This window comes from Mastomys coucha, unplaced genomic scaffold (assembly GCF_008632895.1).
Source record: "Mastomys coucha isolate ucsf_1 unplaced genomic scaffold, UCSF_Mcou_1 pScaffold13, whole genome shotgun sequence".
In the NCBI taxonomy this organism is placed as follows: domain Eukaryota; kingdom Metazoa; phylum Chordata; class Mammalia; order Rodentia; family Muridae; genus Mastomys; species Mastomys coucha.
The window spans coordinates 71379325-71402604 of NW_022196895.1; the positions used below are offsets into that span (position 1 = coordinate 71379325).

At 51.8% G+C, this 23280-nt stretch overlaps 1 protein-coding gene across 5 annotated transcripts in view; it reads right to left on the minus strand.

Moving 5' to 3' along the window:
- Ctif (cap binding complex dependent translation initiation factor) overlaps positions 1-23280 on the minus strand; it is a 273785-nt gene that overhangs the window by 81882 nt on the left and 168623 nt on the right. For 2 of the 5 annotated variants that reach the window (XM_031366057.1, XM_031366053.1), the window contains 2 exons: positions 10980-11472; positions 9336-9704 (listed from right to left, as the gene is read on the minus strand). In XM_031366057.1, the coding sequence (XP_031221917.1) occupies positions 9336-9704; positions 10980-11472 (862 nt within the window). The remainder of the gene's footprint in view (positions 1-9335; positions 9705-10979; positions 11473-23280) is intronic. The other 3 variants (XM_031366055.1, XM_031366058.1, XM_031366056.1) reach the window with 3 other exon arrangements.

The window sequence follows — 23280 nt, forward strand, 5'->3', positions numbered from 1 at the left end:
CTGAGTGTATGTATGTGTGTGTGTCTGTGTGTGTATATGTGTGTGTGTATGTGTTTGTGTGTGATACAAAGTAGAGAACCCTTGGAGGGATTGTGGTGGTGGCCAGGGGGATGTGGAGCTACTGTTTAATGAGGATAGTGCTTGGGTTCGGGGGGACGGGGAGGTGGCTTGGCATTGTGGCTTTTCTTGCTGCTGCTGAGCTGGTGCCTTACAAGTGGCTCAAGTGGTTGATGTTGTCTGTGACCATAACTACAAAATGTTGAGAAAAAAATAAGAATACAGGGGGGTCTCTTTTTCTCTCTTCTTCAAAACCATGCCCTCCTCTTGGCCTTGGTCTGCTTGGTTCCCTGACCAGGTTCTTGCTTAGGGCTCAGCTGTACCCTTAACATTTCATGTTCTTTCAGTCTCTAAGGACCTGGTGGGACCCGGAGGAGGGTCTCACAAGAACAGAACTATCTGCTTTCTTTTTAGAAAGAGAGACCCTTCCCTTCAGGACATGGCTCCCCTTCTGCAGAGGCTGGTTAAAGGTAGCCAGGGCCAGACTGGGGAGCAGTTACATAACCCGCAGGGGTATTTTTTCCACTGGGCAGTCGGTGCCAGCTTTCCAGTGGTGGCACAGCAGGTAGAGGCGTCCTGTCTGGGGCGGCGGTGCCCAGGCAGGGCTGAGATGCGCTGATCTGGAGTTGCTTAGCATAGCTCGGATTCCCAGAGGCTGCCTGGGGCAGGTGGTGGGAAGGGATGTGCTGTCTCCTGCCTGCCTGGCTGGGTGAGGGAGGAGGTGCTGGGGGTGAACTGCCAGCCAGCCAGGGGTGACCCTCTGGGGCCTGAGACACCCGAGCCACCTTCTCCGATAACCCACTTATCTGCGGGACCTGCCTGGCAGCCTCAGACAGGGGTGCTTCTGGCCAAGTTCTCTCAGGGGATTTAGCAGGGAACACAGAGCCGGGGTGGGAGGTGAGGATGCGCAACGAAGAGGTCGTGGCCCGGCCAGGAACATGGGTATGGATGAAATAGTGCCTGACCAGGGAAAGCTCCCTGGGCCCAGTGACTCGAAAAACAGAACAGCACGTGCTTTTCTTCAGCGGCAGGCACCTGACCGACATCTATTTTGTCTACCCAGGGCTGCTTTGTCCCACTGTAATGGCAGACTACAACTACTACATTGATTGGAGGCAGGACATTCATAACTCTTTGTCCCAAAGACACAAGCCTCAGATAAGGAAGAGCTTAAAGGAATCTGATCGTTGAAGGGGGGACTGCCAGATCAAGGCCAGATGGGGTTACACAGTGAAACCCTGGGGCCAAACACAAACAAAACAGAACAGAAAGAGTTTGGCCCAGGTGATGTTTGGGGGTGGGGTCTCTGACCCGGAGGCGGGTGGCTGGAAAGGCAAGGCCATCAAGTCCTCAGGTCTCCCCTGAGATCATTATCTTCTAAGCTCCTACCACTGTCTTACCCCACACTGAACCTGCATGGACGTGAGAGAGGGGTCGCAAGCCCGGTGGCCTCTGCTTGGAAAGAGTCGGGCCTCCTGCTCTCCCTGTCTTCCGTACTCATGGGGCAGCCACTGCCGTGGGCCTACATCTGAGGGTTGTGGGTACATTCACTCATTCGGTCTCTACCACAGCCCAGAGTGCTTTTCCAGGGCAGAAACCAGGTACCAAGTCGGGGCTGAACACTTAGGATTCAGCAAAGGAGGCAGCAGGAATCCCTACCCCCGTGTTAAGGCCACAGGGTCTCAGCTCCGGCTCCAGAGGAGAAGTCCTCTTGTCTAGAGTCCTGGGAGGCAAAGCTCTTTGTTCCAGGTGGCCTAGTTTTGCTTGGTCTGAGACAGTGTGCTGCCCTGTTGTCCAGGCTGGCTGGGACTTTATTACATAACCCAGGCTGTTCTCACACTCGCAGTCCTCCTCCCGTCTCCCAAGCGCTGGGACTATAAGCACGTGCCAGCAAGCCGAGTGTCCAAAGCATATTTGAACGCTCAGATCATCGCTTGCTCTGCCCCACTAAGTGCCGCAGAGGTCCACGGCCTCAGACTCAGTGCTTCGAGAAGTCATTTTGTCTTTATTCTACCCCTCCAACTGAACAGCCAGAGAGATCTGGCCTAAATACTGACCTCTCTCCCTGAATGAGTACCCGAGACCTGGCTGGGACCTATGTCTGGTTTCTACAGTGATAAGGAGATTAGAGAGTCTGTAATGAACCCAAAACACATACGGCCGGCCTACCAGAGGATGTGGTATACAGCAGGTGCTCAATAAGGTTGGGAGGAGACATAGGCGATTGGAAAAAAGCAAAGAAAATCTACTCCCTCCCTCCAAAGGACAGAGAAGGCTGGAAGCAAGGTACACGGTTCTGACCTACTCTGGCTCCAAGCATGGCTAAGGGCTGGGAATGGAGACAGGCGTCAGCTCTCCCAGGCAGGGACCCAGCCTGCCACAGACTCTGCAGAGGTCCAAGCTCCTGTGACCACCAGTCTCTTGGGATCCATGAGGCAAGCTTGCTGAGGGCTGCCAATGAGTGTACCAACTTTGCAATGCCCTTCCCTACGCTTGGCTTTCAGCATAGACACAGACGGCTCCTGAGGCTCCTCTGAGGCCAGACTCTTGAGAAAATGAGAACCTCTTGGGCCTGGGGAAATCACTCTCTGTGGTCTGCCCATGGGGGAAGGGCTGGCACTGCCTGTTAGCCCTGTGTCTTGTCCCTGCTGGCTCCAGCAGCCCTGGAGGCAAGTGTGTGTGTGTGTGTATATGTGTGTGTGCATGTATGCGTGCGTGTATGTGTGTGTGCATGTGTGTGTGTGTGTGTGTGTGCGTGCATGTATGCATGCGTGTATGTGTGTGTGCATGTGTGTGTGCGCGCACGTGTGTGTGCATGTGCATTGTGTGTGTGTGCATGTGTGCGTGCGTGTGTGTGTGTGTGTGTGTGTGTGGTAATGGTCCAAGGCTCCTGCTCCAGCTCAGGAGTATGCAGAACAATGCACTTCTCTCCTGGGCATGCCCAGCCAAGCCGGCATTAATATTAGTTTACATGCTTGCGGTGCACATGGGCTCAGTCATGGGTGTGGTAGCAAGCAGGGAGGGAGGCGGAGGGACAGAGTTTAAGGAGGTGACACAGACTGTGCAAAGGAATGGTCTCTTGGGCAGCCTTGCCCTACCAAAGTCTGAGGGGCAGAGGCAATTATGCCCTTCCCTGGGTTGGACTTTACAGTCCCCATAGATGGCTTCACAGAATGGTCATTTCCAAGCTCCCAGTCCTTGTCCTACTTAGGAAATGGGATGGGAGCTAGGAGTCTAGACAGCTAGAGTTGTGGCTTTTATTAAACTACTCTCTGTCTCTCTGTCTCTCTGTCTCTGTCTGTCTCTGTCTCTGTCTCTGTCTCTCTCTCTCTCTGTGTGTGTGTGTAGGGGGAACCCACTTGAGAATCACACACAGAAATGCGCTTCTGCCCGCAAAGCACTGGGGCCCCAAACTCAATGCTCTACCATTTTCCAGGGCAGTGAGGCATTTACTGAGCATCTGCTGTGCACCAGTCATGATGCCAGGATCCTGAGAAGGGTAACAGCCAGCGCTCTTGCCCTTGAGAGGTCTACAGAGCAGCACTGCTCCACTCCAGAGCCATGGTCAGCCCTGCCCTTTCTTCTTCTGTAGAACATGAGGCTTGCAAACACTGGACATAGGATACAGGGAATGGCTTCAGATTTTTCAGAAACCAAGAGAGCCAGAGGGCAGGAGAGCTTTCTCTTACAATCAGTTGAAGGGACAGCCCTGCTCTTTCACCTACGCCTAGGACTTGGGCTCAGGACAGAGGTGTGGACTGAAAGAAAGCAGGCTAGGGATAGGGTCCACATGGACTTCTAAGGGATGTGACAGAGCACACATAATCTTTGGGGCTTAAGGCAAGATTTTGGTTTCCTGATAAAGGCAGCCAGATCTGAGGATCTCACCGATCCTTATAGAGCTAAAGGCATTCCCGGAGACCCATTAGAATTACCATCCAAATGAGGCTCTCTGTATCCAAGGCCCAAATGCAATGCTGAAGCGTGATCTGGCCAGAAACCCTGAGCGCCCTAGGGTTCTCTAGGCTGAGACCAGCTTTTTGAGAGGCCATATTCTAGAAGGGACCAGGGGACAGGGATTTATTTTGAAATCTGGCCGAGGGCCAGATCCTGATTTCCAGTTGCCTTTATACAACGACCCCGCTGTGTTTATGACTTGGTCTAGATGAAGAGATCCCCCCCTCCCTTGTATCACACCCTTCTGTTAGATGTGTTGTTAGCAACAGTTGCTAGGGAGAGCTGGGTTCAGTTACAGGCACACTGATGCCTGCTCTAATAATACTTCTCTCTGCATAGCTCAGCTGCAGACACCTCTTGGCTAAACAGGGCACACACATTTCAACAGATGAGGGCTTGAACTTGCACTGCCCAAGCAGAGCCGGGCAAAAGAGCCCTCTCTAAGCTCAAGGGTAAGGCAGAGGGCGGTGACCAGGCAGTTCTGGGTGGAGGGGGCTCAAGCCTTTGATTCCTGTCATTCCTAAGGTCCCATAAAAAGAGGCACACTCATTCTTCCTTCCCCATGAAACCGGAGCCCTCACTCTCCCCAGGATCACACCACAATTCCCTGATGAGCATCAAGGGTGCTTTTCTGGTTGGTTGGGTCTGGGGTAGCCTGCTGTCTCTAAGAAGGAAACAGCCAACGTGCAGAGGCTGGCCCATGAAGGGTCTGGGAGCCCCAAGGGCAGGGCAGAGCCACAGAGGTGGTTGTCACTAGCTCTACTGGGTGGCCTAGCCAGCACGGGGGTTGGGGGTGAGAGTGAGGGCCTTCTCCTAAAACACATATGGGCCATGCCAACAGACGGCAGAGGCCAAGAAGAAGGAAACAGGAAGGTGTGAGCAGAGACAAAGGAACCCCATGGGAGAGGACAAGAGGGTCTCAGGATGGCGAGGAACATGGCGGAATCCAGCTCCTCACACAAGGGAAAACGAGTCTGGAGGTGAAGGCTGAGGTCTCCCTCTCCTGTTCTTCCACCAGCCCGGTGTGAGTCCTCAACATCGATTAGCCAGGAGCCTAGCACCTGAGGAATGAGTTTTAGCTGGTTCTTTGTGTGAGAGGCCAGTTGGTAAGGGACAAGGGTGAGATGCTCCTGCTGTCTCTGTGCCTCCTTCCTAGCAGAGATGTTCATGTCACATGGCCCAAATGAGTTCTTTATAACATGATGTCCAGGTCTATGCCTGGACCTGAGGCGGACTCCAGGGCAAAGCCATAGCTCTCCATGTGATCCCCAAAGACAATGGCAGAGGGTGTCTGTCCTACAGAACAGAGGTCAGAAGTGTGGCATTCTCAGGCCGGAGAGCCATATTGCTAAGAGTCTGTTGCTTTGCTTACCCAGACATTAAAGTGGCCCTTCCCTTATAAACTATCCAATGCCCCCGAAAAGCGTGGCTCAGCCTGGCAGCATCACTCTAAGTCTGGTAGGAATACAGGGCAATAGTGAAGACTCTAGACATATAATAGAGTGACTATTTAAGAAATAGTCACTTAAATAGAATTTCGAGCACTTATTAGCATACTACTAAGAAGGGACCCATATCTAAGGTAAAGATGGGCACCAGTTCAGATGTGAAAACTAATTCTGAACTGTGGAATTGGTAATGGGGGTCCACTGAGGCCTGTGGGACTCATGAAGGAAATCATTGTTTCTTCCATCATCAGATAGACCATATCTTTGTCTATCATCCAGGTTTCTTGACATGGTGATCAAGCGAGTCTCTATGGGGAGGATCAATGACTATCTCCCACACCCCACTTTCCACTTTGTGGGTGCTGAAGCCCAACCTGGCAGGAGTCTTGGGCTTCTGTGGCCGAGTATTCAGCACTTTAAAGGTTGCCCCTCTCCCTGCTGTGTCGCCGACTCCTCACGCCAAAGCCCGTGTGTCGCAAGAGCCAAGGGAGGACCACATCCAGAGACAGCTGCCGGGAGGGGTGTGCACACGGCACTTCACACCTGGTCCCTCTGCAGTCCATGTCACTAAGCTGGGCCTCAGAGCCTGCATGGCAGCCATATTAGACACTGGGATGACTGGCTCCGAGCCTGCCAGGCTGAATGTGGGGCTGGCTGGGGATCCAGGGTCAAGTAGGACTGAGCCGGGAGAGGTCAAGAACTTTAGGGAGAAAGAAGAGAAGGAGGGGTTCTGAGGGTGGTGAAGACAGACTTCCTTAGATGTCTGAAGAGGGAACCTGGGTCCCCAGGTCTGTTGCTCCTCCATCTAGACTTCTCTGCTTGGGTGGCAAGTGGCCACAAAAGGCTGCCATCTCAGAAAGGCCTGTTCTCCTTGGTTGCAGGGAGAAACAGCAGGGCTTGAAGAGGCTCAAGCATGCTTCCTCTCGGCCAGGTAATCAGGGATCCATGGGTACTAAGGCACTTCATCCAGCCTAGCTAAGATATTCCTCTATGAGCCCGAAGGGCTTTAGACCATCTTACCAGAGGCTCAAATGTCAAGGCGAAGCCTCTGGTTCTACTCTTCGGAGGGCTCCCACATTGGCTCACAGGAAGTGGGTGATGGGGACGGCCTACAGAGGAACCACAAATGTTCCCATTAGGCACAGGCCTTTTCCCACTTGTATGGCTCACCAGGAGGGTACATGTTTGGAGCTTACAACGTGAGTCTTGTTTGCCACCTGGGGCTCCATTCCTGACTGGGAGAACAGAGAGGAAGTTTCTGGTTCCCTCGTCTTGCAATAGCCATTGCTCCGTGACTGTGACCTGTCAGTCCTGGTACTTTGCCGACAGCCAGACCCAGAGCTGCACACAGCAGAGGTGGTGCCTGCCTGTCAGAGCCCGGGGAAGTGGGATGATGGTCACGTGCATATCTTTGTCACTGTGGGTTCCTGAAGTTACTAGATGAAATTCCTGTCTTTGCTGTAGTATATATACGTCTAAACCCTTGGCTCCAAAGTTGCCGCTTGCTGTCATTGGACATTCAGTCAGTGCTGGTCACATGACAGAACAGGGAGACAGGTGCTGGGGCAGAGAAGGATGGAATGCTGCAGAAACAGAGAGTGAGAGACCCTGGCAACTTTCCCAGGGGAGTTGGTGTCTGAGTTTGAGTTGGCCCTGGCTCACTCAAATAGGCTGAGTGTTGGGTAGAAGTGACTTCTAAACAAGATGTAGGGGTTTGTCCACTAGAGTGTAGTCGCAGGCTCAGTGGAGCTGTAGGGTGGTAGTGGGGGGGGGTCAGGGGTCAGGATATGAGTATCCCTAGGACAAGCTGGTCTCTAGGGCTGGTCATAAAGTCACTCCACTCACATCCTTGAGTGACGACGTGAGGCAGGGTGGTTTGCAAGGACAGGAGAACCTAAGACTGCTTCATTCAGGGTCAGGCCTTGGAGCAGTAAGAAAAGGGACATCTCACGGGGGTCACTAGAACCCATTTGCAAGGCCCTGACTGCTGATACCTGGACCAGGTCTAGCCTCTGCTCCTCCAACATTCAGTTCAGTGTTTGCACACCCCAGTGTCCACCCAACTGTGTTCCAGCATGCTCACTTCACATGGGCATGTTAGCTAGGGCACACAGCAGGACTTCACTAACTTAATTTGCCATTGGATTCTTGAAGAAATAACCCATCTTGGGGCAGTCTCTGAAGACAGTTCTCATTTCCCAGGTGCCATAGGCCTGTGTGCCCGTTTGCCGTGGGGTTGAATGGACTGCTGGCAGCCATGATCTAGAGTGTGTACTCCATTGCTGACCCTTCTCTGAAAACAAACAAACAAACAAACAAAATCCCCAAACCAAGTGTAAGGCCAGTCCTGCCCTTGACTCCCCCGTGCCTGGTGATGCATGGCAGACGAGCCTCTCCTGCCTGTTTGTCACCCTCTCCACTCTCCCAGGACATTCCGGCCCGCGAGGAACATGCCGATGTGCAAATCCCTCAGGTAATGCGGGAATTCATCACCAGGGGAGCATGGGCGATCCAGGAACAGCAACCCGATCGGAGCCTGGAGCTGGTGAGAAGCTCCAGGCAGGCTAGGGAGGCTCAGGTTGCAGACAGCGAGACGAGACACACACACACAGAAGTGGACAGGCAGGCACGGGGCCCAGTGCACCACAGGCAGGTGGGCCAGCAGGAATCTCCCCTCTGCTTTTAGGGACAACACTGCAAACCGTGAACCAGGTGACCAGGTGCCCTGAGTCCTCCTGTCATCCAAGTGTAATTACGAGGGGACTCCCAGGAGCAGCATTGGTAGGACAATCTGGCATACGGTCACCCTGCTCACCCTGACTGCTAGTGGTCCCTTTAGTTCTGTCCCCTGCTTCCCGCTTTCCTCCCTTCCAAGGAATTGCATTATGAGGTAGGCCTGATGACACAATTTGTATCTAAACTGGGCTCTGTTGCATAAAATAACAGAAAAGACATTTTTCCCATCCAGAGTCTCAAAAAAAAAAAAAATGGCTTTCTGGCCTGATATGGTCACCATGTCATCCTCCACCGACATTTCTTCCCTGATGTCGCCAGATCTGGGCTCACCAGTCAACTGTTACCATACACAGCAGGTTCTTATATAACAGTGTCAGTGCATGTGCTCACACTTATTACACACTCACCTGTGGGCCTGTGGTTTGACACTGGCCCACACTCATCACACACTCCAATGGGTCTCTGGCATACAGCAATAAGAGGATGGGGGGAAGTTCTCTGGAGGGAAAGGAAGATTGGGCAGGGAGGTACCAGGGTGGGGAGGTACCAGTGTGGGGAGGTACCAAGCAGCAAGAAAATCTTGGACTGCCACGCTTTCTTTCTACTTTGGGCTTCAGTGCCTCAACAGACAGGCTGTCCTCATCCCGTCCCACAAGGCTTTGCCATCCCTGTTCTACCAAGGGTAGAGCCCTCAAGCTTTTGAGAGCTCTCCTTAGGAGGGAGGAGGAGAGAAGGGGAAGTTGGGAGGCCGGGGAGCAGGAGCAGGGAGAGCCAGGTCCACAGCAAGTTCATGACCGCGCAGACATGTAGAGGTCAAAGCACAGGGCCAGTAGCCGGCCTCTTATCATGAAAATAGAAAGAGAGAGAGAGAGGGCGGTTGAACAAAAAGCACCTATAAAATTATATTGGTCCTCTGTAACCATGGAACGCTCACACAAACACACCCAAATCCAGCCACGCATCTCTCACCCCTCGATGCCTGCTTATTTTCTATAATTAATCAGGCAGGGGAGGAAGGGACTTGGGACAAGTTCAACTGCCACCAGAATTTGCAGCCCTCTCTTTAGCAGTAACCCTCATTGTTGTAGTCGTCAGAGGGGCAGGGGAGCAGAGCTGCAGCTGTCGGTGTCTGGTTACCTGGAGCATGTTGAGGAGCAGGCTCCGGAACTTGGTCCCCTCGACCATGAAGAGGGCCATCTTGTCGCAGAGCTTGGCGGCCGTGAAGGCGAAGCTGCGGTCTGACACGGCCTTCTGGTAGATGGTCTGCACGATCTCTCCCAGCATCTCCTCAGAGTTGGTGGAGTTCTGTGCCTCCTCCATGAAGGAGGTGAGCTTGGTGTCCACATCGCTGCTGTTGTTCCTCATGCTGTTCAGGATCTCCGTCAGCCTGTCCATCTTGCTTGGCTGAGGGCTGCTTGTCTCTACCGCCACTTCGTCCTGGGGGGCATGGGGGACACATAAAACACACCTCAGTGGAGCTGAAGTCTCAGTGGGATTCGGGATGTCCTGAAGGAAGAAGGAAGAGCCAGAAAGAAGGGTGTGAGGGAGTACCACTCCACCAGAGACCCTCGCGCCACACCGCGCTTTGCAGACCTTTTCCTTAGCTGCTCTGACGCCCGGGGCTGCTTGACATTGTGAGTTCTAGCCTCTACTCAGGATTCTCATATACACATTTCCCCACATTTATCCATCAGATCCCTTAATCTAGAAATGATTTAGTGGGAATTGTCAAAGAGGAAGTAAGATGATAAAGAGAAAACTGGGTCAAAGAGAAAAGGAGGTGAGGGAGACCAAGCCGGGGTCGAGTAGGATCCAGAACACCTGTAGTGGTGCTGGGCGTGGCCTGGGTGTAGCTGCCAGGTGTCTGCTCTAAGTGCATGGACCGCCGTGTTCTTAGGTGAACAGTTCCATGTGGACTTGGTCCTGGCTTAGCATCCCAGGCTGCCTGTCCCTATGCACACAGATACTGTACACTAAGATCTTTCAATGTACTATCCACATGGAGGAAAATGAACATACACTGCCCCCCCCACCCACCCCACCCACCCCCGTCGCCAAACCCAACCTGTTTATGCTCTCAGGAGAGTGCCCAGTAACTGTGGTAAGACCATAGACTGGAAAGGCAGAAAACGCCATGAGCAGAGCAGACCCGTGGCCCAATCTGGCTGGCCCTCAGTTCTCAACTTGGAAGCCATATGCAGGTAAGGCTCCATCTCCAGCTTTTTGTGGCCATGCACACTGGGGAGGGGGATCCCTTTCTGAGCCACCTTTCCCTTGGGGTGACAAGGGGACACTGCAAGAGCACTGGCGCCTCCTCTTACCACGTAGGGTCAAGGTGCGGAAACAGCTGCTCTCCCACTCGAGAACTGAGTGGCACGTGAGGGTGGGGTCAGAAGCAACTGCTTGTTTTTCTTTTCTAGTCCCCTCTAGATCACCTCTTCAGGGAGAGTTAGACTCCCTGAGCCGGGCCGATAGGACCCAGCGCCATGCCCCACGGCATCTAGTGATTTCCCTGTGTCTCCAACACCTCTTGTGGGGCAGAAGAACAGGAAGAGTGTGTGCTGGAGGGGTTCAAGTACAGAGGCTGCGGGCTTTGCCCTTCGGTGGGTGCTACACCCATGACAATGACAACCTCGTGAGGTGTGTTCAACCAGCTGCAGAAGCCTCTCTTCCCTTTAGAGAGGAGCCCCTGACCCAACCCATGAGGCTCCATCCAAAGCCCACCCCACCCGAGCGCCTACCTCTCAGCTGTGTTCAGGAAGAGAACAAAATTTCAATTACCGGTACCTTTTCTTTCAGCCTTCGCCTCAGCCTGTCTTTGGAGGACTGGAGCAGGGTGATTTTGGGCCGCTCCCCGAGACGCTCAGACGGAGCAGTGTCTTTATGCTTTGTCTCAGCCTCCGGATTCCTCGGAGGCTGAGGAGCCGGCCTCTCGGAAGCTGCTGGGGTCAGAGTGTCGGGGCTGCAGGGGGGCTCAAGGCCACCGTGTCCAGCATCTCCTGGGCCGTCTTCAAGCTTGGGGTTCTCAACGGCCGCGGTCTCTTTGGCGTTGCGGTGGCTGCCCGCGTCTCCCTTGTCTCCCGGTGGATGCTTCATGTTGCCGTGATGCCAGCGTCGGTTCTGGCTGTAGCCGTGGTGCGTGGGCCTCCCTGAGGGGTGGGGCCCTGAGCCCCCCTGGTAGGATTTCTGGTGTTCCCGGTTGTGTTTGGCACTGCCTGGCTGATGGTCACCATGCTGTTGGGGCTTGTTTCCTCCTGGAGGTCTTTGCTGCCGTCTACAAAGAAAGAGCGGAGAGGTAGAGGAGAGGGGTTACATAGTGAACTGGGAGGGGTCTCTTCATCCAAACACTGGAGCAGGAGATCAGAGCCTGGATCATTTCAACAGTTATCCTGACCCTCCCGTGAGCCATCAGAGAGAATGGAAGCCAAACTTTCTCTACAAAGCAGCACTTCATCCGTGTTACACGGTGTGCCTGTGTACGTAATATGGAACAAACATCTAAAAGGACCAGCAGAAGATGTGATGAGCCCTCCAGCCTCTGCTCCTGTCCTCCAGCTATGTCCTCTAAAAGCAGCATTATCCAATAATATGTGTCGAAGCCCTCACTCCATGGAGCCAACTGGGATTTTAAAGATATGAGGTTGTCAGGGTGCACCCCCTGAATCCAAGCTAACTTGGGTCCTTATAACGAGAAGCAGTCTGTACACACACCAAGATGCCACCCGTGCAGAGGCATCCGCTGTCATCTGCAAACCGAGAAGTGAGGTCTCAGGAGAACCCCGCTGTGCCGACACCTCGGCACAGCAAGGGGAGAGACCCACGTGTTCAGCCCCCAGTGGAGACTCTGTTCTGGTAGCTCTGGACTGGGAATGTGGATGGATATTGAACACACAGCTTTAGGGAGAGCATTGCTCCTTAACTGCAGGGCAGTGCTTTGTGAGCAGAGAAGGGCCAGTGGCAGAGCTGAGCTCTATGCCAGGAAACAAGATGGGAAGGTTCTGCCTCATGGATGGGAGTCAGGGGTGGGTCACGGGAAGAAGTGTCCTGCAGGCTTGGGTACAAGGCAGTGTCTTACCACTCATGGCTCTGTGGCCAGCCTCAGTCACCCCCAAGCTGCCTTTTCTCAGGCTACCTTCTGAGTCCTGAGGTGACTGGAGGTGCAGCTGAGAATAGCTACGTGTCCCCTTACTGTCGATATAGTGGTGCAGAAACCAAGAGAAAGCCATTACAGTTTCAAGAAGGACCCTCACCTTGGGATCTACCTCAGCCTTACCCTTCCCCTTTCCAGACAAATCAGATTGGTTTATGTCAAACATTTGCTTCTTTGCTCTAAGCTCAATTTCAATCTTCACTCGATAATTATTTTTATTTTCTGGAAACATGAAGGTACGTAGGCCTATGCCAGAGGCCTTATTTCTTTCTCATTAAAGTTAATCGGACCAGGCATGGTGGCACATGCCCGTAACCTCAGTACTCTGGAGGCAGAGGCAGGAGCCCAAGGCCAGTGGATGACACAGTGAGTTCCAGGCTATCCTGGGATTGCATCCGCAGGCCAAACAAGGATACATCGAATGCATGTTAAAAACTTGTCAAATAATAAATGCAAATGTTACATCAACATCAAAAGACAAAACTAAAAATACCCCAGAAGCTGGTGAGATGGTTTAGTGGTCCAAAGTACCTGCCATGCAGCCCTGGTTATATGAACTCAATCCATGGAATCCATGGTAAAGGGAGAGACACAGTTATCTCTCAAAAGTTATCCTCTGACCTACATACAGGCTGAGGCACACACACACACACACACACACACACACACACATACATAGACACATATATACACCCACATACAAACACAGACACACATACACACACATACATACATAGACACATACACACACACATATAAACACACACACACAGACACATACACACACAGACACAGACACATACACACACACACATACATACACAGACACATACACACACATACAAACACAGACACATACACACACACATACAAACACAGACACACATACACACACATACACATACACACACACATACTACATTTTTTTCTTTACTTAAAAAAAAAAAAAAAGCCAAACGGCTAGAGAGATGGCTCAGTGGTTCAGAGCACTGACTGCTCTTCCAGAGCTCCTGAGTTCAAATCCCAGCAACCACATGGTGGTTCACAACCATCTGTAATGGGGTCTGATGCCCTCTTCTGGAGTGTCTGAAGACAGCTGTACTCATATACATAAAATAAATAATTCTTTAAAAAAAAACCCAAACACCAATGTACATAAAATAAAAACAAATTTTAGCCAGGCAGTAGTGGTGCATGCCTTTAATCCCAGCACTTGCGAGGCAGAGACAGGGGGATTTCTGAGTTCAAGGCCAGCTTGGTCTACAGAATGAGTTCCAGAACAGCCAGGGCTATACAGAGAAACCCTGTCTCAAAAACAAACAAAAAAAAGCCAACAAGAGACAATATGTTGAGGAGTATGTCTCAGTGGTAAGTGTATGCCTAACGTGTGGGAGGCCCTGGAGGTGGGTCTACAGCTCCACAGCAAAGCTCTTAACTACCAAGTACAAGACCTTGACTGACACTGGGTCGGAGGCTAGAAGAACAAAGTACTAGGGTCACAGAGTGCGGCCCAGGCCACATGTCTGTGGTATTTTGTGATGTTTCCACTCTTCCTTTCATTTTTTCATTTATTTTCAACTCACTGGCCCTATATCTTTCCATTTTCTCTGTTCTTTGAATGTGGGCTATGTATGTATGTATGCATGTCTGAGTGTATGTATGTATGCATGCATGTATGTATTTATGTGTGTATGTATGTATAACCCAGAGGGGAACCTTAAAAATCTCCCACCAGATAATGCCTGACCCTTATAACCCTTGTTACGAGGTGCCTCATAGCCACGACCTAAGAAAGATCCCTGAAGGACAAGCTCCTCCCAGCTTGTCTTGAAGAGAATCTCACCTCCGGTTCCCCATCCCTGGGAGTTCTCTTTTTCTGCCCAGCAGTTCCCCTCCGAGTGGGAAATGAAGAAAGGCAACAACATCTTTCCTCTTGAAGGAGGACGTCATTTCTACATGGCTGGCCATCACGGACTTTAGAAAAAAATCCCCCTGGGTCTGACTGTTCTTCACCTGCTGCTTTCGTCGTGGGTGTTTAATTGCAGGAACAGTAACCCCAGCTAAGACAAGCCCAAAAGGACAAGCAGATATGGACCGAGCCTTGGCGGTGACTCAGTTTTGCCTCGGGAAGCTGAGCAGCCGCACAGGCTCACTGGAGGATGCGGTGTGACGCTTTCTTTAGTTTGCCGCCTTCTCAGGACAAATGATGGCTGGGCCTGTCTTCTGTGTGTGCATGGGGGCTATGGCCCTTTCCATGTGTGTGTGTGTTTGCGCGCGCGTGCGCGCACACGCACACATGATGCTGGGGATGAGACCCAAGGCTTCACACACGCTAGGCAAGTGCTAAGTTACTGAGCTGGGCCCCTCAGCCTCCTTTCTTCTCATTTTATAGATAAGCCCACTGAGGCTTTCAAAGGTGCCAGACCTATCTATCCATCATGGGACCGGGAAGGCCAGCTTCAGTCTGTCCCTCATCCAGTTTCCCAGGAGCGCAGGGCTGAATTCTCAGAGACTTTTGTGGAAACAACTGCAGTAGGCCCGTGTTCTCTGCCTGGCAAGGAGCCCAGAGGCCCATTGGAAGCATGGACAGACACAGGCTTGGGCCCTGTTCCCCAACCATGGTGGCCCAGGCTTCCCTGCTCTGGCCATTCACAAATATTTATTAGTGGTAGCTGGGCGAGCTGGCCAGAGCCAGTGTGCTCTCTTCAGAGTTTGCTGGTGCTAGGTTTCATTGATACCTTTGTCAGGGGCCAGCTGGCTGCTCCCCATGAGACCTGTGGGTTTGGGTTTGGCTGGGTCAGGGTGAGTTGCTTCTACTCCTAGAAGTGGGCGAGCAAGCGCGCTGCATCTGCTGTCAGATGTGTGTACAATGTGGTTTCTCCTCCTTCCCTCTCTCTCTCTTCCTTTCTTTCTCTCTTCCTTCCTTCCTTCCTTCCTCTCCTTCCTTCCTTCCTTCCTTCCTTCCTTCCTTCCTTCCTTCCTTCCTTCCTTCCTTTCTTTCTTTCTTTCTTTCTTTCTTTCTTTCTTTCTTTTCCTTTAATTTCATAATAGCTCCCAACCAGACAGTCCAAGGCCCATTGGCTTATTATAGTTCTCTGCATGTGGGACCCTTTACCACATAATTTGTAGGTCTGCTTAAAAATTCTGAAAGTAAAATTCCTGGGCGAGTGACTTGGAAGCTACACTGGAGCTTGTGTTTCCTGTCTTCGGGAAAAGTGATGATTGCTCATTACAGCACGGGCCCTCACTCCTGCCTACCGCTACAGGACCTGTTCTCGTACTAGCTCCTGCATGCCCTGTCCGAGACTGTGAGGAAACTCAGGGGCTCAGAGTCCAGCCATTTCCCTACAGGACAGGGCTGCTTTGCCTAGCATTAGCACATGAGGCCCAGAAACAAAGAGCCAACCGATACTCGAGCTTCCATTTACAGGATGATGGGAAACTCAGCCAGGAAATCGCAGGGTGCTTTGCTCCTTCATGAAGGCTAATGGGCACTGGAACCTTCCTGTTACCCCGACACCATGCGGCAGATTCTCCCATACTTTATGACTTTTTTACCTTTACTGCAGGGAAGACAAACTCCTTGGAAGTGTGACATGTCACTGTGGGGACTGAACACTTGGATACCAGAGGTTACCTGGCCAGCAGATGTTCCTGTCCTGTGCAGGGTCTTACTGGCCCTGAGCACCGTGTAGCCAGAGGAAACACCTGTCTCCAACTGTGGTCGGTTCACCCTTATTTAAATTGGCTCCACCTGGAGGTTAATTCAAGCAGTCACTGGGCTTACTGAAGTATCCTGGGAGGGCTGTGTGTGAGTGGCAGAAGCTGTCCAGTGTCCCTGTGCAGCCTCTAGGCATTGCCCAGTTCCCATCCAGAGCTAAGTCAGTCCAGAGTCCTGCCCCTGACTGTCCTGATGTCTACCGTGGTCACTGTCTACGCCTGCCCACATTACCCTGTCTCCTACCAGCCTGTTCTGTGGTTGCCCACAGAAACAGCAGCTCTGGATGTCCCGGGGTTTTGTGAATCACAGGGGGCTACATCAATGCCTACACAGGGGCTTAGAGACATCAGTCTACCAGTTACAGAAGCTAGAATTAGCTTCGACCAGAGACAGGAGACAAAGGCAAGCGAGCAGAGTCTACTCAGTCTACTCTTGGGGCTGAAGGCGGGCCAGCGTGTAATGTGTGGAGCCTAGAGCCAAGAATTTTTTTGAGATCATGATAGTCACAGCCTAGCATCCAGTCAACCACAGGCCCTTCTCAGCGCTTTGTCCTGTGCAGCATGCGGGCAGAACACCTTGTAGCCAGGCCTGCTCAGAAGGCCTCCAAAGGTAACAAGAGACTTGCTACTTCCGGGGAGCAGAGCGATAGTACCCCAAATGTTAGCATCCAGAACCTGCGGCAGATATATGGGCGGGGCCACAGACCTGTTGCCAGGACAACGGCCACCATATTCCCAGAATCCATTGGGTTCAACTCCCACCTTTACCTGGACCTACTACGTCACAACCCGTATATATGAGACAATTCCTCCATTTCTCCCTCTCTCTCTCCCCTCTCTCTTCCTGCGCCGCTTATCCCCCTTACTCCCCAGTTAAACCTCTTACACGTAGAACTGTCTGGGCCTGGTGTCTGCAGACGCGTCTGGCGCGACCCAAACCCATCACCAAACAGCCAACATACGTGATGTACGCACAGCTCGACAGGCATAGGCTTCTGCTTACCCTCAGGGAGAGAGATACCACTGCAAACTCCACTCTGCGGTGAGGTCAGCAGGGCACGGGGAGGGTATCTTGTCCTAGTTTGCGAGTGGCCAGCAGAGTGTGGCTTAGAACTTGGTAGTCTGGCCCCTCCTATACAGTCTTGACCACTACGCTCTCCTGGCCCAAGTTTCAACTTTGTTCTAGGATCTTGAGGCCCAGGGTAGCTGGTAGGCTGCTGCAAGAGACACTAAAACCACTGTTCCAGAGGACTTTGGCCAAAATCACAGGGAGAGGGGCTGCCGCGGGTCATCCTGAGACAATGTGGGGGTACAGAAGGGCTAGCACACAGAGGAAAAGGGGAGGGGCAGGAGGCTAGGGCCTGTGGGAAGGACAGCTTGTGTGGAAAACAGCCTTCCAGCCCGGCTCCACGGTGTCTGGGGCAAACCACAGGAGCCATGCACAGCCTTGGGTTCCAATTGCACCGGGACAATCTTTTGCCCATCTCATCTGCGGTGCTTGTGGCTGGAGCCTGGGGGATACGGCTGGGGCCAAGTTTCAGGGTGGCCCTCTGGCTTCATTGTTGCCCCTCGGGGGAGGGGGGGGAATGTGGGCTCTATCTCTGGCAGGGCAGAAGCTAAAGGAAGTGGCTGCCCTGGGGAAAATGAGTGGCTCATAAGCCTCTGTTCCTCCTCTTGCTCTTGTTGGAAATCAGGGTCCTTGGGCACCTTATTCCTTAACGATTTGCTAAGTAACTTTGGCAAGCCACGCAGCCCGAGCTGTGGCCTGGGAGTGTGGACCTCTGCTCGATGCTGCTCAGGGTGGCTTCCTGCCTCTCTGATTCCTGTATAGTCACAAGGCTAGCCCGAACTTTCAATGAAATAAAGCCCAGGAAAGCCTTTGGGGGACAAAGGCACGTTATAAATACGCAGTATTATTTTTGTTCCAGGATGAATGAAGCATTCCAAGAATCCTTGGCCTCAAAGTTCCGAGGCAGTTATGATGTCATGGGAAGAGCACGCGGCTGCCCTTGGGAGCTGTCAGGCTCCACGTGAACCTGGTGGCTGGGTTCCAGGGGAAGGCCCTCGCCCTTCCACTTGGCCCAGCCAGACTTTACGGTCTCCAGGCCCAGCCTGCGGCCCCTCATTGCAGGCTGCTGGCAAGGCCTATGCATCTTTGAGCTGTATTGTTATTCTTCTTGAGCTATGTAGTTATTCAAAATCAGGACTTTGGAACCAAACTCCCTAAGTTCAAATCTTGACACTACAATTCTATCTGTGTAACCTTGGGCAAATTCTTTAACCTCTCTCAGTCCTCACTGTCTCTGTGGATGTAGACAAATTGAAAATGTATTTCCAGTGGTGACTCCTTGTGCTATTCTTCCAACAGTTAACAGCCCTCATAGGGGACCAGGTGGGCGAGTATTCAGGAGATGCCCAGCATGCCCTCCATCTTAAGTCTTTCTCTCTGCTGTTCAGTGCGTGCCCTAACTCCTGGAGTCTCTGCTTCCATCCCACACTCGAGCATGGAGGAGAAGGGCTACCGACAGAGGCATGTGGTCAGCACAGGTGACCTATGGACTGGAGAGAGCATGTCGAACTTCTCTACATCGTTTACACCCGCTCACTTGCAGCCAGGTCTCCAGGACGCGAGAGTGCTGCACCCTCACCTACAGGGTGGCTTTCCACAGTCATACACCTTAACCAAGTCACAAAATGAAAACCCCCCGAGTTTACAAGCCACGGGGTTTCAGTCATGTGCTATTTTCCTGTTCTATCCTACCTGGGATATGAATAGTCCCTGTGATGTATCCACACCGCGTATGCTACCTGCCCGTTAGATACCAAGTACCTGTCATGGTTAGAAGACTGGCTGTTGGGAGACTGTGCTATTTATGATCAAGAGGTTTTCTTAGTAATTATATCATAGCCTGAGAGCTCGTATACAGGTAATGTAGTTATGCAGGGAGGAGCTATAAGGACTTCAAGTAAAAAAGGTAGTTTTTTTGTTTGTTTGTTTTGTTTTGTTTTTTACTTAATAAGGAAAAAGAATAGAACCTTTTGTGGTGGCTAAGAACTACAGCAAGCATGGATCTGCGAAACTGAAGAACAAATTAAACCTGTGCTAGCTTTGCAGTTGGGTTGCAAACTGCAAAAGCCAGGCTCCCTTTGGCTCATCATCAGCATCCTTTGTCACCTCACAGGCACACACGCAGGTAGACCACAGCACAATAAGTAAGGCACATAGAACTGTTACTAGAATGCGTTTCTACAATGGTTCTAACCTGTTGACTGCTATTCATTTCTTTGTTCTTAGTTTACAAATTAAATTGTAGCACAGAGAAAATGCAATGTAGCTACAGTTTCAGGAACCCACTGGGGTTCTGGGGACCTGTCTTCTGTGCTTCTGTGGATAAGGGGGAAATGCCTACAGAATGCATGCTACCTGTGGTGGCACATACGTGCCTCTTTAATCCACAACGGCAGGCGCGAGCTGTCCCATGGGGGTGCTAGGAACTAAACTCAAGCCTTCTGCAAGAACAGTTGGTACTTTAACTACTGACAGAAATGGACCTGTTCCGGGCAAGCCTTGCCTGAGACCACATTTTGCAGCTAGAGCCTTCCTTTCCAAGCTCTGACTCAGGTTATCAGTGTCCGGTGTATCTCACGTAGCTACAAGACAATATCCTCGATTTCGTAATCTTAAAGAATACAGGCAGCACTTTTAGGTCATTGGAAGTCTACCAACAATAGCAGGGCTTGACATCTGGTGAGTTCTGAAGATGTAGTCAGGGGAGGGGGAGGGAGTGGGAAGACACCCAGGACAGGAAAATTGTTAGGAGAGATTAAGAGATACCGTGTGCGTACATGTGTGTGTGTTTACGTGTGTGTACGTGTATTACAGAGATACCATGGTTTGTGTGTGTGTGTTGCAGAGATACCATGGTGTGTGTGCATGTGTGTGTGTGCACGTGTGTGCGTGTGTGTTGCAGAGATACCATGGTTTGTGTGTGTGTGTGTTGCAGAGATACCATGGTGTGTGTGTGTGTGTTGCAGAGATACCATGGTGTGTGTGCACGCGTGTGTGTGTGTGTGTGTGTGTGTGTGTTGCAGAGATACCAGTGGTTGGTGTGGAGATGGGGAAGAGGGTTTGAAGAATCACCCCAAGATCTATGGAGAAACTGTAGCTCTGCTCTGGGTCAGGGTCCTGGGATAGGTGCATATGTACTAACTCTCTGTGAAGAGACCACACTCAAGTCCCTCCTCCTTGCTCTGTGGTTGTCAATTTACTGTACAGGGGCCCACCATCCTCAGGAAGCACTCCCTTCCAGTCCCATCTGTTCATTAGCAAGAGACAGAGAAGGAAACCATGTAAGACTTGCGAGTCTGCCTGCACCCGAGCCCCGGACTCCATGATAAATGGAGTCGGAAGGCCTACTCTCCAATGCTGACGGATGTACTCCTTCTCAGACAGGGAAGGACGAGCTGCAGCTAGCTCCTAGGTTAACCTAGAGGATGTTATCTACTAAGCAGGTGGTGACCCTGAGATCTCAAACACAGTGCCCAAGAGACAGGCACAGGCAGGTACCTTCCAGAGGCCGATCTGGAACCCAGGGCCTCTGAGGAGAGGCGGGTACAGGGCTGTGCTTGGCAGCCTCAGAACACCCATGGAGAACACCCCAGGCTATGGGTGGGTCTGGAGGGCTCCGGGCTTTTCCTAGGTGAAGCAAATGCCCTGGAGGTATGGGATGTCAAGGGGGCTCCAACAGGCTCGGGCTCTGGTTGGGCTTCAATGGGCTGAGGAGAGCCAGGAGTTCCCAGGCTCTGCTGGCCACCACATTAATCCATTAGCCATTCCTCAGCAGTCTCCCTCTCGGGACAGCCGCCTCCTCTCACAATTTCATTACTGACAGGTTCACTGTCCCTGAAGAGCCATTTGTTCCATCCCAGGAAGGAGAGGAAATGCAAAATGGCGTGGACTGAGGCAGCGCTCCCTTGGGTCACATTTTTCAGTTGGAGCTGATGGAAGGATGAATCTGTGGTGAGACATGACCCCAAAGGACCTTCAACAGGCTCACACATGGCCTCATCCTCTCTCCAGCCAGGCCACCTGGGGTCATGCTTCCCAGCAGCGGACACTTTCTTGAGGTAGAGCCTTCCAGAACACTAGGGACTTGTGCCAGACACGAAGCTATAACCTTCCCTTGGAATACCTATGCAGCCAAGCATGTTCAAGGGCACTCACGTGAGTGACATGGACTTCCCTTTCTAGTGCCTGAATGCCGGGGCTGTGGCTTGGTTTTCGGCACTCATGAGACCCTTGGTGTCACCCCCAGTATCACAGTCAATAAGAAAATACCAACCAAAGATGAGTCAGGTACAGTTATGTAATCTAGTAATCCCAGCACTTGAGAGGCAGAGACAGGGGGATCACAGATTCAGGACCAGCTTCCGCTGTCCAGTGAGAGACCTTATCTCAGAAAAACAAACAACAAACAACAAAAGCACTGGTCGGATGGCTCAATGGCTAAGAGCACTCACTGCTCCTGTAGAGGACAGAGCTTTGGTTCCTGTTACCCATATGGCTTCCGAGGGTACCAGACACATACATAATTCACAATACAGACACACAGGTAAGCACACACACACACACACACATAGACACACACACACACACACACACCAGCTTAAGGTTATTCTTTATGGTATAAAGCCAACTAGCATATTTAGAAGGAATGATGAAATTATATTGATATTAACCACCATTTCAGGCAGGAAACATCAATGGAGACCATGGGGTAAAAGGTCCAACACTGGTAGTTTCCAGTGACCTCCCGACATAATCACATAGGGAAACCCTTGATAGTGGAGAACAGGCGTCCTCCCCTTTAACCAGGTGTACTGGCTGGTTTTGTGTGTCAACTTGGTACAGGCTGGAGTTATCACAGAGAAAGGAGCTTCAGTTGGGGAAGTGCCTCCATGAGATCCAGCTGTGGGGCATTTTCTCAGTTGGTGATCAAGGGGGTAGGGCCCATTGTGGGTGGTGCCATCCCTGGGCTGGTAGTCTTGGGTTCTATAAGAGAGCAGGCTGAGCAAGCCAGGGGAAGCAAGCCAGTAAGGAACATCCCTCCATGGCCTCTGCATCAGCTCCTGCTTCTTGACCTGCTTGTGTTCCAGTCCTGACTTCCTCTGGTGATGATCAGCAATGTGGAAATGTAAGGTGAATAAACCCTTTCCTCCCCAACTTGCTTCTTGGTCATGATGCTTGTGCAGGAGTAGAACCCCCCTCCCCCCTCCCCCACTAAGACACCAGCAAGTACACTCAATGCAGGAGCCTAGGACAGCGCCACCTCCTGGTAGGATGACCAGACCATGAACACATGACTTGAGTCTGACCTTGGGACAAGCCAGAGGAGTGGACTACAAAGAGATAGGTCCTCCCTAAGCACAGTCAAGGCCCTGATGCTCTGAGGCCACAGACCTGCCCTAAGTTTACAGACGGACAGGATCCCCATGTCTGGGAAGATTGTAGGACCGCAGAGTTCAGATGGATTCCAGCACATAATCAGTGTACCTTAGTGGACAGGACTCAGAGTTCCAATCCTGACCATCGTCATTGTTTATTTTGCTCTTTGAGACAGGGTCTGATAAATCCCAGGTTGGTCTCATGTTTGCTATGTGACTGAGGATGACCTAATATTTGATCATGTTCCCGATAACTCCCAAGTGCCGTGATTACAGGTATGTGCCACTATGCGCCTGAATTCACACAGCGCATAAACCCCAGAGGTTCACGCACGCCAGGCAAAAACTCTGCTGACGAAGGAACAACCTTCAAACCCAACTTTCCTGAGATTCTGGAACGGCTGCTATCAAAAATTTTTGGTTACAATGGAGATGTGGAGAGAACATGCTGGAGGAAATGGCCGAGTCAGCAACGACTTGGCAAGAATTTTGCTTGAGTTAAGTTTCTTATGTTCCAGGCAAACCAAATAAAACATAGTGGAATCAGCCAACGTGTGACCCCTTCCGTCCCCTAGGCAGGCGCTCACCTCAGACATGCTGTACAGGAAAGGACTTCTGTCTCCAGACACTGCTCTCTGGGGCTCTGTGGTCTGTAGACCACAGTGACACAGGGGTATGTCCTGGGTACCATCTGAAGGGACCTGGGAGAACTCTGAACGGCAGCACCCGCCGCTGCACCCGCCGCTGCACCCGCCCATCACTGCACCT